The sequence below is a fragment of the Bradysia coprophila genome, unplaced genomic scaffold, assembly GCF_014529535.1.
Source record: "Bradysia coprophila strain Holo2 unplaced genomic scaffold, BU_Bcop_v1 contig_232, whole genome shotgun sequence".
Lineage (NCBI taxonomy): Eukaryota > Metazoa > Arthropoda > Insecta > Diptera > Sciaridae > Bradysia > Bradysia coprophila.
Window position 1 is genome coordinate 8,910,828 of NW_023503493.1, and position 13,898 is coordinate 8,924,725.

General features: G+C 36.5%; 2 protein-coding genes across 2 annotated transcripts in view; both read left to right on the forward strand.

Annotated features, from left to right (window-relative positions):
• The first annotated feature begins 965 nt into the window (after nucleotides 1–965).
• LOC119076436 (coiled-coil domain-containing protein AGAP005037) overlaps nucleotides 966–13,898 on the forward strand; it is a 170,102-nt gene continuing 157,169 nt past the window's right edge. Inside the window, exon 1 of the mRNA XM_037183196.1 lies at nucleotides 966–1,673. The gene's annotated coding sequence lies outside the window, so the exon portion shown is untranslated. The remainder of the gene's footprint in view (nucleotides 1,674–13,898) is intronic.
• LOC119076439 (leucine-rich repeat-containing protein 15-like) lies at nucleotides 7,088–8,454 on the forward strand. The gene has a single exon (XM_037183203.1). It carries the CDS (start codon nucleotides 7,357–7,359, stop codon nucleotides 8,395–8,397), a length of 1,041 nt encoding a protein of 346 aa, XP_037039098.1. The 5' UTR covers nucleotides 7,088–7,356; the 3' UTR covers nucleotides 8,398–8,454.

The following is a 13,898-nucleotide window of genomic DNA, read 5'->3' on the forward strand; positions in this document are numbered from 1 at the left end:
ACCACCTAAAACACGACCTAGAGGTAGACCACCAGAGAGATGGAGTAATGGTATAAAGAGAATTGCAGGCGCAAATTGGTAACAAGTGGCAACTAATCGTTCGGAATGGAAAAGAATTGGGGAGGCCTACGTCCAGCAGTGGACAGAAACAGGCTGAAAAAGAAGAAGAAGAAGAAAAAGAGTGGGGATAAAATTTCATACAAAAAGTACTCTATTTGGCAGCTGTCATTAATAGCACTTTTGCTTGAAGTGCGTTGGAGCCAATGAAACGAGTGTCTGGCTACCAGCGCAAATAAGGGATAGTCTTGACATTGGCAGTTTTCTGCATTACGTAACGTCAAACCAACGTTAGAAATCGACTGTGAATGTCTTCTTAAAGATTTGTATTCGGTTCACAAACGGCCAGCATGATATTATCATTCGGTCAGTTATCGAATATGTTACTTGATCTAAGTGAATTTTCTTGACAGTTAAGATGGTAATTTAATCTTTTACTTCATTGGTTTTAACCAATGTCAGTTTTTACTAACGTCAGCGCCAGCTCCATAGTCAATTTGTATCTTCATTGTCGATAACCCATGATCCGTCCGTCAATGGTTTCGAATTGAAGATTGTACTGATGCTCTTTGAACATCTCTTTCATGAATCGAAATGTACACTTCGACCAGACACATAAAGTGCATAACGAAAAAGAGAAGTAAATAAACAACGAGAGGCGAGAAAGAAACTGTGTGTACATTTCAGTGTCGCTGGTTAACATTAACATTCAAATATATACATAAATTGCACACATGTACATTACATGTATAGAAATGTGGCTGTTGTTGGTGTACGTACAAATTTTAATGAAAAAAGGAAAGAAAAAAAAAATTAAAAATTCTGATTCTCATCACTTGAAATTCCAGTAAGACCCCAACCAGTTCTGATACTCAACTTTTATATTTTTGTATCTATCGTTCGCTAAGTACTTTACTCATATCTCTGTCAGTTCTTTTATTTCTTTCAACCAACAAAAAAAAGTCTTAAATTTGTGTTGTCTTTGTACGGACTTCTCGATGAGGGCTATGCACTATACACACGGATAATAAAAAAAAAATTGTTTTGTATATTTTCGAGTGAATGTTTTTTTTAGTTTTAACGTGTATTGTACAGCCGACGGACGTGTTTTTTTCCAACACAAAACTGTTGAACGGTAATTTCGACGGCAATTAAATTCTCTTCATTTTCGAAACCATTCAGTGCCGATTAAAGTTCATTTTTATAGTTTTGTTATTTAACTTGTTGATGATTTTATGTGGTGACAATGAGACGGACTGACAGAGAGTCTATAAACATAAATCAACCGGAAAAGTTTTAATCATTTTTGGATTGCAAGGTGGCTCCTACGAGCAAAAGTTTAACTTTTTCTGGTTTATTTCCAATAAGAATTCTGCAAATGAGTTTCTTATTCTTATGTGCGACTGTTGAATCTTATATTACCAAACAAAACGTATTGGTGGTGAAGTGTTAAGTGTTAAAACTATAATACCAGCGACTCTCGACAGTCAGTGTGTGATAGTTATCATAAAACGAAATTTTCTGATATTTATTATTCTAAGAAACATTTTATGTTCGTCTGCACCACTTCATTTAATGGTCGGATATTGGAGATCTCATACATTCGATAAACAATGGTGAGTGTACGGATCAACTTTTTCGAATTGAATATTAAATTATCCGCCATGTTATTTACAAGTTATTTTGTGTGGCTTTTCGCTGCCTTTTTTGTTGTTATTCTTTCAAATTCATTTTCGTATTATGTGCAATAAACAATAACAGCGGTTCGATGCAAGATTGGCGTACAGCATTGGTGGTTGTATTGTTCGCGAAGATGAATACAACAGTGCTTGCGAATCGAAGGATGATGCACTTATTTCCGTTTAGTTTTCGTGCATTTAATAATATACAATTTAGTCCATTTGGTGCACTTAGTTCAAGATGTGCGTCACTCTTTAAGGGGGATTCTTTTGAAAAACAGCCTACCGAAATCGGACGCATTTTCCAGTGGACTTTTTTATATGTGCCTAGAAAGGACTTCGACCCTAGGACCCAAAACCACTTTCAAAAAAATTCTTCGAAGCTTTTGTGACTGGTGAAAGGTGATCAAAAACCGAAAATTTGCACTTTTCTTACCAAAATTTCTCCGGATTCACGAGCCGTACAGGCTCGTGTGGGGTGTCATTAGAAAGGTAATCACATGTACTATTGAGCCGAATAGAGACTCATTGGTTTTAAAATTAATCCACACTGAAATATGTGCAGTTGAAGTTTTCAACCGAAAACTTGCACTTTTCTTACCAATATTTCTCCAGTTACACGAGCCGCACATGGTGGTGTGGGGTATCATTTGAAAGGTAATTTTATGTGCTTTTGGGCCAAATAGGGTCTTATGGGGGTTTGAAAGCATCTACGATGAAATATGAGAAGTTGAAATGTTTAAGTGCCCATATTTCATCGCATATGCATCCAAACCCCATAAGACCCTATTTGGCCCAAAAGCACATAAAATTACCTTTCAAATGATACCCCACACGACCATGTACGGCTCGTGTAACTGGAGAAGTATTGGTAAGAAAAGTGCAAGTTTTCTGTTGAAAACTTCAACTGCACATATTTCAGTGTGGATTAATTTTAAAACCAATGAGTCTCTATTCGGCTCAATAGTACATGTGATTACCTTTCTAATGACACCCCACACGACCCTGTACGGCTCGTGAATCCGGAGAAATTTTGGTAAGAAAAGTGCAAATTTTCGGCTTTCGATCACCTTTCACCAGCCATAAAAGCTTCGAAGAATTTTTTTGAGAGTGGTTTTGGCTTCTAGGGTCGAAGTCCTTTCTAGGTACCTATAAAAAGTTCCACTAGAAAACAAGCCCGATTTCGGTAGGCTGTTTTTCAAAAGAATCCCTCCCTATTGTTTAGAGAAATCATTTTTATATGCCTAGAATACAAAACCACCTTCAAAAAAAATCCGGCTAGTGTCGTCAGTGGGAGTTCAACGAAAGCCGAAAAGTATAATTTTCTTAGCTGTTTTTCTCCCACGGCTGACGAGGGACATGAAAAATGATCTCTCTAAAAAATAGGCCCGATTTCAGTAGGCCGTTTCCAGACATAGAATTGATCATTTTAATTGTTAATTAAAATATTCCGTCGAATTGGTCCAATTAAATCTCAATTCCGAATTTTCTAAGAAAATTTGTTGGGTTTTCTGTACCTTCCTCAAAGACCAAGAGTCCACATACCAGTCCCTTATGAGACTGTGATTTGAAGCGTATGCCAATTTGTTACATTGCTCGATACGAAAAACATTTGTTCTACGACTGTTATTATTGAGCATTTGTTCTACGACTGTTATTATTGAGCCACAGAAGGGTCAGGACGAGGTCAGGGTGTGATTTCTAGAATTAAATCTCTGATCTCTCTGAAGTTTAAAAATTCTTGAAATTCTCAGATATTCTTAAAAAGTCTTGAAAATTTCTTGACATTCTTATAAACAGGTTCTGGTCTAAAGTGTGTCTCGGCCAGCACACATCTTAGAAAATCCGAATTGGTGTCAAAATGACGAATAGAATTTCAAAATATTTTTTTTTCTGTCGTGCCAAACAAGTTGAAAATAAGAAAATTAGAGCTGTCTCTGGTAAGGCGGGCTTTTCTATAACAATTTTCTATTTAAATTAAATTCGTCCTTTGGGATCAAGACCAATACATTCACTTTGACTTTGACTTTGATTTGGATTTTCTCGGTATTTAATAGCCGAGATATTTAGCACATCGTCAATATATGATAATTGCGAATCTGCTACTTCGGTTCGCTGAATAATTTCATTTCAATTTCAATTTCATTTATGTTCGATAGATTGATTTACTAGCCGTCCGTTCTACTCTATCGGAGTGTGACTGATGAAATACTACTATAGTGCAAAAATGTAGAGTGTAATCAAGTCATAAGTAGACTCTGCGTTTCTTTTGTAGAGACCGGAAGTTACAATACATGCAACTTTGTACATGTACTATGCGTAAAATAGACTCAAAATTTCAAATCCAACATTTGAGTGTTAATGCTTGGAGCTAGAGTGCTGTGCTGATGAACATTTTTCCATCCACCTAATGTATCTAGCGTTTAACTCTAGCGGAATACTCGTTGAGTATCTTAAACAGCCTGAAATGCGACACGTTGCACTAGGTTGAGGTTTGACTAAAGTGGTAAAATAATTAATTTTAATAAATTAAATGGAGCATATTCTAACTAACTGACTGGATTATACGGTTGCGGTATCATTTTGTGGTTAACATAGCTTTATTTATTCAATCTTGTTATAAAATCGTAAACATTCTACTAAGCCGAACATGTTGTTTTTGTACTTAATGTAAATAAACTATAACTTCTATGCGATTCAATGTCATTGCACTGGAAATGATTTTATTTTTCTCGCTCTCGATAGTTTTTTTTAAGTCAAATTTTTTTTCAATTACCGAACTTTAAACAAACTATGAAAATGTATTTCTTGTGTAGAATGTTTAATTGTAATTACAAGACGCTTAATCTTTAATATATACAAACCAAATGCACTGCAGTCGAATTTATCTTATCAATTTTATGAGGGACTCGGAAGATCGTCGAAACATTTTATTGGTGTGCTGTTAAGGCACTAAATTATAATGTATCGCTGAACATTATTCCATCACATGCCCGGAAAACGTTTTGTTGATTTTATAATTGTATTTGATAATGATTATAATTCCACTGGTAAATTGAAATACTTTCGTCTCTTACATCCAAAAGAACGATAAAGGGATCCCAAAGAAGTTTTTTCTTTTTCATAGGCTGTGCTCCATTCGCTCTATTCGTTCCACGTTCATTAAATCAGATGAGGTACGACATTCTTTACCTTTTTCCCAAACACTCTAACGTAATTCTAAGTGAAACCAACCTAAGTTAACTAAGTTAACTAACTAAGTTAACCCAACCAAATATGTTATAAAATTTGCTTCAGTTCATTGCTTTTCTGGCAGGCATACCCCATACCGGAATGAAGAAGGAAGCACTGAAAGTGTGCTGATTTTGGTCGAACGTTTGATCGCCATCAAAAGTCACACTGAACTTGCCATGGTCAAGAAGACGTTCGACGAAATTCTGATCACACTGCAAAAGGAGAGCGCCCCGGAAATAAAGTGTCGCATCAATGACATTGGGCCTCAATGATTGAGGATAAGTTCAAGTCGAATTAATTGATTGCAGTGTGCGCGGGCGAGAGTCAGTGTGATTGCCGTGTGTGAGGCAAAGAGATAGGAAGGAACTTTTTTTAAATTTGCAAATCAAGTCGTACATTAAACGGTTGGCTACCTGTTTTATTTGAGTTTTCTGGGCAAAGCATCTTGACGACACAACCGGGTCGAACAGTTTCGCTAGGAATAAATTGGCGATGTCTCGCAAATACAGCAGGCGATCCAGCAAGACTAGCGTTTCAATGACGGGCGCAAAGGTCTTCCGAAGCAAGTAAAACAAATTCATTTAGGGCCGATGACGGTCGAGCGATTGTTCTAATGTGAGTCATTCCTCGTCGGATATTACGTCGAAATTCAATTCGCCTTTCTTGCCAACGTACGTAGTTAATGAGATTGCTCGTATGCTTCGACAGACCAACTGGAATTTTCCTTCCTTAAATGTCAAAAAATGGAATTTTCCGTCATTAGGGTTAATGACATCTTCGTACGACAACAGTTATCGAGGCCTTTTCGGCATAATTAAATCGAATGCTAATTTGTGTTTGGATGGCAAAAACCGTTTAAATTGCACCTAACCATTACCTTTACCTGAGTTTCGGTCAACAGCGACCATTATCAAATATCCCTAACCTGTTCCACATCCAAACACAAAGTTTGTATGCTAATGACATTATTGGAAGTGGAAATTCCTTAATGACTTCAGGGTAGACGAATCCGTCGGTATGCATATAAATAGGGTTACATTCGCTCAGTGTCAGCCAGTTGATTTCAGTCCTTTGTGGTGAAAAGTCGTGTGATATTCAGAAGAAAAAAACATTCGATACAAGGGTGAGACAAAGCACCAAGTTTGACTGAAATAGAAATTTTGTGACTACAAATCTCAAATACAATGAACGGTGAAAATTGTGACCCTAAAAGATCGAATCGCTACCGGTGTTTGTTGTGTTTCGGAAATGTTATCGGTCATCACCTTTACTGGGAGGACCAGTTAAAAAGTCATTTTGAGGAGTGCCATGCCAAGGACAGGAAGTTCTATAATCGACTCTTTTATAAGCTCGTCAAAGCGTCAAGCAGAGGGAATTCAGACGGCGACTGCGACGTTGGCACAACAAACAGGTGGAACAATTTCATGGAAACAAACGGAAGAGGAGGCGATAACGTGGACAAAGTCATAGGTTTTTATCGTGTAAAAGGAACCAATTGAATAAAGTTTTGATCAAAATTTGTTTGCTTTTTTGTAATCGGGATTCTTACTGTCTTAAATAAAATCATCTGAGGATTTTCTTTGGCTTCAAGTGGATTTTTTTACTGTTATTCCAGGATTTTCAAGGAATTCCATAGAGTTTTTTATGATTTTTCCTTAAGCTTTGAAGCTTGTCTTGGACTTCCAAAGATTTAGAACTTACATTATCGGCATATAAAACTGTATTTTTGATCGTAAGAGAAACCAAGGATGAAGAACACACAAGAGTCTATTTAAAGGAATAGCATGAACCATGTTACAATCGTGATTCCGGTTCATTTTTATGAAAGTTAAAGGAAAACTTTTACTTTGACATTCGGAGAATGAATTACTCCTGCCAGGTTTTCCACTGTCGCGCTTTAACAAATTTATTGTCGACTTAACTATTATTTTCAATCTATAAATATCTAATCAATTTGAATATGTGTTCCAATTATCAATGTCTGAGCCATTTAAGATAATTCTTGCACTTGAAGCAAAATGATACGACTGAAAAACAGTAAATAAACAAACGAAAACGCCTTTTAACAAGGTACCTTCAATTTAGTAAAATTTTACACTTTATAATGAGAAGTTGGTTTCTGATTTTTTCACTTTTATTTGTTGTGACTGCACAACAGCAGGACCCGTTACACTGTGACTATTTCCTCTTTGAGACTGCAAACGAGGTGCTTTACACGTGTGGGATAACTATCGATAATCCGAATGGCTTGAACGATTTCACCGAAATCAGTGGTGAGCATCTTGTCGGATATACGAACGCCGACGTTGAACTTACGTATCGAGCTGGTGGTGTAACGTCAATTATACCAAATATCATTTGTGCGACTTTCCCGAATCTCAAAAGGATGGAATTGTATGAAATTGGCTTGACAACAATCAACGACATCTCGTTTGATCACTGTACCAATGTCAATCAGATCAATTTGACTGGCAATAAAATCAACTATGTCTCAACGAATGCTTTCTCTAAACTTCCCGGATTGATAAGCCTTGTGTTGGAAAGGAATTTACTCACAACGTTACCGGCAAATGTGTTCGCAAATCTACTGAATTTACGATTTTTATCGATCGGTAACAATCCCTATCAACATATACCAACTCTTCTATTTCGTCCGCTTGAAAATCTTGGTGTACTCTACATAGGCGATGCCAACATTACAGAAATCAATGCCGAATGGTTTGTCAGCAATTCTCGTTTGTATGAATTGTTTTTACAGGGGAATAGAATCGAATCGTTAGAGAACAGCTTCAGTGGATTGACAGAATTGATGTATCTTACACTGACCTTCAACCGAATCACCAACATTCCAATTGGATCATTTTCACAATTACCAAATCTTCGGAATTTGTATTTGTATGGCAACAATTTAACTGCATTGAACGACACTTCGTTTCCAGATCTGTCGCATATAACCACACTTGACATCAGCGAAAATCCCATCGGTTCCATCAACGGCAACGCTTTTCGTGGCCTCAACAGTCTCACATCGTTAACCATAAACAGTGCAAAAATCACGCAACTCAACGAGGATTCGTTCGAAGGTCTACAGAATTTGGTGTATCTTTCATTGAACGATAACGGAATCGTGGACCTGCCAGATAATGTTTTCGATCCAATGCCAAACTTGTCCTACCTCAATTTGTGGAACAATCGTTTAGAGAGTGTGCGCGGAAATAGTTTTGGATCTGTGACATCATTGAGAACGTTGAATATGGCTAATAATGAGTTGAATGCGCTAGATCGTACTATTATCGATAATGCAACGAATCTGTACACGCTGTATATGATCGGAAATTTGTGCGCAAACGGTAATTATGATAACTTTAGCTTAAATCGATCTGAGCATTTACTAGCACTTGAGACTTGTTTCGCCAACTATAATTAGACCATGTTTTCCAAATTGTCCATGTTGAAATGTTGATGTTAATAAATTGCCAGATTCAGAAACAATTGAAAGTCGTTTTGATTCCCAATACACTGTTATGAACAGAGCGAGAAAACAGAAGACTAGTTATTATAACTTACCTTGGGGTACTTGTCAAAGTATTTGCTTCTCTTTCAACGTGGTACGTTGAGAGCGAGAGGACAGAAGACCAGTTTATTTCGATTTGCCTTGGGGTACTTGTTAAAATATCTCTTTCTCTTTGATCATAACACTCTATAAATTACTGAATGTCCTTTGTTAAGACAATAGATTATTATAATGAGAGAGAAAGAACTTTGACAAGTACCCCAAGGCAAGTTATAATAAACTGATCTTCGGTCGTCTCGCTCGCATCGTAACATGTTGAAAGAGAAGCCAATATTTTGAGAAGTGTCACAAGGCAAGTTATAATTAACTAGTCTTCGGTTTTCTCGCTCTGATCATAACAGAGTGTTATGATGAAAGAGAAGAAGATATTTTGACAAGTACCCCAAGGCAAGTTAAAATAAACTGGTCTTCTGTCCTCTCGCTCTCAACGTACCCCGTTGAAAGAGAAGCAAATACTTTGACAAGTACCCCAAGGCAAGTTATAATAACTAGTCTTCGGTTTTCTCGCTCTGATCATAACAGTCTATAGTCTATGTTTACTCTCTCACAACGCATTTCCAGAATATTTGACAGAAGAAATGAATTGAATAGATTGCATATCAAGCATACGCCTTGAATTTTGACTTTTTTTTGAATTTTCGATTGTTCGTAAGGTATGCGAGACGATTCCAATAGATCGACGTTAAACGAAAGACCAACAATGAATAAAGTTGGGTAGAAACTTTGATGGTCCTTTAATGGTTAAATTGAACGGTAAACTCACATTTTATGTTCGAAAGTTGCAAAATTTAATTTTTAGTTTCAATTGTTCACATGATTCATTGAACAAACGATTTGTGAATCCTCTCCCAATGAAAATATTAGAATGATCTTCGGAACAAATTCAGGCGCCAGCTCTTGATATGTCACGTTCTAAGAATTAACTTTTCTAACAGTGACACTCATATACAAGAACCTCTTCGTACCTTTTGTATGTCGAAGCCTCCACTCTTCGTCTACACTACCACATTATAAGTGAAACAGAAAAGAGAATATTCCATTCAAGAGCAAACTTATGTATAGAATACAAATTAAAGATTAATGAACTGATAAAGAATTACTATTTACTTAAGTGTTAGCTATAGACGAAAGTGAAAAAAGACAACAAACATGTAGACGCACATCAACCGTTATGCTGCTTGTTTGATGAAGGTATTAATAAAAGCTTAAGTAAGTTACTTTTGATGAGACAAAAAAAGGTCTCGATGAATGCATAACTCATTAGTTAAAATATTTCAAAAAGAAAGACCGAATATGACCAAAATGGTACGAGTATAAAAATGCCGGAATGCAGTCATTAATTTTCGTGTAATCAACAGCGACAGCAATAAAAATGAACTTTGTAGAACAGTGAAAAAGCTCACAAAAAGAATTTCTTTTATCCAGAATTTAACGGACAGGACGATTATGGATTATAGAGTAAGTTTAAAGCGCAACGACTGTCTGCACTATGTACAAGAGACAGGATCTGGTTTCTGTCATTGACGAAACGGTTTACAATGTGTAGATGTGCATACATTTTTTCTCTGAAATTGGTTGCTATTAACCAGGGCCGTAATTAGGCGGTTTTAAGCTTAAATGCCTGAATAGTGGAGGCATAAAAATAAACTTTACAAAATGGTGTCCTTCTTCGTTCGACCTACCCGATTACCCTCTAGGTATAATATTTTCGCAACTTTTGCACAAAACTAAATTTTCATTCGTAGTGTAGCGGATAAATTTTATTGATTGTGTAACCTTTGGGAAGGTTTTTGACTCAGGGTCTATTTTAGGGGAATTAAATTTTTTGCCATTTTCGGGAATTTAATGACCCCGGTCAGGTCAGGTTTCAAGTTGACCTGAAATCCTAAATCAGGTTTCAGGTTAAAAGGTTTCAGGTAAATCTAGATAACAGTTTTCAGGTGAATGTAGATAAAATTCAGGTTGACCTGACCTGTTCTGAGAATTGTACGTAAATCCATTGGATATCTCAAATAAAGTTTTTTCGCAATTCTTTATGGCTTGCTGGAAGTCTGATACATAGTCCTTAGGAATTTCGGTAATTTTTTAGAATAAAAAAAAATCGTACAAATTCTTAAAGGCAGAGAAAAGTGAAATTCGACATGTTTTCTGATTGGGGAGTTATTGTGGTTTGTAATTGATTCCAAAGTTGAGAGTGGCACAAAGAGCCATGGAACGAAGTATGCTTGGAATTACACTCAGAGACAAAATGACAAACCAATGGATTCGCCAACAAACAAAAGTCGTTGATGTCATGGAAAGAATTGCGTCTCTAAAGTGGAGTTGGGCAGGACATATTGCAAGAAGGACAGATGACCGTTGGACCAAAGCCATCATGGACTGGAGACCCCCCACAACAAGACCTGTCGGAAGACCACAAGAGAGATGGACAAACGGAATAAAGAAATACATCAAATGTACATATGGACACACGAACTGGCAACAAGTGGCAATGGATCGTACAACATGGAAAAATTTAGGGGAGGCCTACATCCAGCAGTGGATACAAACAGGTTAAAGAAGAAGAATTGATTCCATACTAAAATTAAAAGTCTTGATTTTCATTTGCTAAACAAATTTTCTGAGGAATCATTTACAAATCACAACAACTCTCAAATCCCTGTAAGGCTTACAGTGTAAGCCATGTAAGATCTGTACTTCATCGTGCATCCTATGTTTCACGCACATGCAAAATGTATTTCCAATTGAAAACATAATGAAGGATTTACACGTGCTGCGTATATTGTCAATGACACACACCAATGTTGATGATATACACATAAAATAAACCAATTAACGGTAACAACATACGATACCGCGGGGTGTAATTGTCGTATCGATTTATGCACTACACGCTTTGTTATTTTAAACAGAATATGTAGGTGCATGACCCAAACTAATTCGCTTAATTATTGGAAATTAATAAATGTATGTCAGCAGAAGTCAAATCATTGGCTAAAGTTGAACGTAATACTTTCAGCGGTTTTCACATTATTTCCGCACATTACGTTCTGGTGGTGTTTAGTTCCTACAAGTCTAATGAAGAGTAAAGTTTCACTCTGTCATCTTATTTTGCGATGCTGTGACAATGGAGTTAGAGGTGTCAAAATATGTCACAATGATGCTAACGTTATGCCTTCCTTCTTTCCACTGCCAACAGCATAATATTTATTGCATTTCCATCCATTCACATCTCGTGTGAGCACATATGAAAGCAACTTTTTCAGCAAAATTTTAATGTGAATCTCGCTGTTGAATAATCAGCTGGGAGTATACATGTCTCTTATAGCATGTTAAACATTGTTTCTTCGCCGATAAAAATTCAATTTCACATAGCCAAGCCATGTGCATCTATTTACCGCAACTCGCTTTTGTCACACACTGAGAGAATAATATTCAGACAATAATCCGATCACCATTGTTGCAAAATGTTTAATACCATAATGAACATCAGCCGTCGACGGCGACGATTGTGGTGGGATGCCAGAAAGTTTCCTTTTTCTCCCATCATTTCTGCTTGTGTGTTATAAACTTTATTGTCCATTACAAGCCGGTGGTTTTCTTATTTTTTTTTTCTCTCTTTCAACATTTATCAGGAAATGTTAATGATGTCAAACATGATCCATTCCGTTGTCAATTAACTTTTAGTTTTCGAAAAATGTTCGGAGTGCTAACAATGTTGGTGGACTGGTACACGGATTTTTTTTTTTTGTATGTAATGCATATGTGCTGGGAATTCTGGGTCGCGGTTATAGATTCGACATCTTATTAGAAATGTAATAAGCCAGAGGTATGTGGGCGCTCCAAGCGAAAAGAAAAGAGCTAACAATGGTTTTAGGTTTCCTATTAAATTTAGAATGGTGTTAGGAATGAATCTATTGGTTTTGCTAAATGAATGACTCGAACTTGAATGCAGTAACATTACCCGTATATTCGATAGAAGCGATCCTTATCGATTCTGTTTGTCTAGATAATTAGCACGAAAGAACAGTACAGATATTTTGTGTGTTTAAACTTTAACATTCGTCTACGAAAACTAACCGAGACATAAACAATATTCATCAGTTCCACTTCATGAACTTTACTGCCAACAGCCAGTGAGAAAATCATGTTCTCAAAATCAAAATTAAACGAGCTGTACCCCATTCACAATGTAATAAAATGAAGAAACTAATATTTATATAAATTATCCGTAATATCATTGGGACTCGCTCTGATGATGTCTGGAGTACATGCAGTGTACGTACAATATCCGCCCGCATTAATTTCGTTTTTTTTAATGTTTTGTTTTTGTGTTTTTGTTTACAGTAAATGGATTTGTGCCCACGATTTTTGTTGTTGTCTCTCTCTCGATTATATTCAGTGACGATAAGTATGATTGAGAGTCATTAAATCAGTGGCATCAGTGTAATCTGGAGAAATTTATTGTTTCAATTTTATTCGGCGATCTGTTTATGCAAGAGGAAACTTATTATTATTGACGTTCTTGTTTTATGGTAATGAAAGTGTGGCTTTTAGTATTTTCGATTGAATTATGGGCACACCGAGACTTTATGTATACATTTTACTCGTTTTGCGTGGGCGTTTAAGTTCACCAGTTCCTGATTTATTCAATCAAAAAACTGGTGGATTGAAAGGCAAACCTTACATAGCTGTTTATGAAAACATTGAATCAAGCTGTTGAATCGACCAGTCAACGTTGAAATGGTATTGCTGTGTAATTGAGTTCACTTCACTAAGGGAAACAGTCTCAAAATTTCAAGCACAATTTTATCTATAGAGTGCTCATCTGAACTGTTTTATTAGGTGTGTTGAATGTTTCATTCAGCGCTCCCAGAACAGAACAAATTTAAGTGGAGGTTCGTATGAAAAGAGTTTATTAGAATCCGTTATTTGGACATGTAGGAGCTTTTCTAAATCAAAAGAGCGTGCAAGTAGAAATGTAAAACTGTCAAATCCTTTTCATGTAAACCGAGTAAGTTGAAAAGATCCAACAAAGTTTAGTACAGTTTTAACTGACTTAGTTGCGTGGGATGTCATACACAAAAGAACTCAAAGAACTGGGTGAATGATTACACATACAGTTGAAATAACTAATGAAAGTACAAAGGGCAAGGGATAGTTAAAAGCGGAAAGAGTTGGTCGAGTGGATATACGATAAGGAAGGAAAAGTGTGCGGTGAAAATGGACGGTCGTGTTTTTCTTTTCGCTCCGCAATTTTTGTGAATTTCTCGGTTTATTTGGGGTGAAAATTGTTTCCGAGGGATGTGAGTACGATTTAAAGTTAGCTGGAACTGTCCCGTGTGTGAATAATG

Excerpts from the sequence above, each read along its gene's own strand:
- LOC119076439 (XM_037183203.1), top strand. The coding sequence starts at position 7,357 with ATGGAATTGTATGAAATTGGCTTGACAACAATCAACGACATCTCGTTT.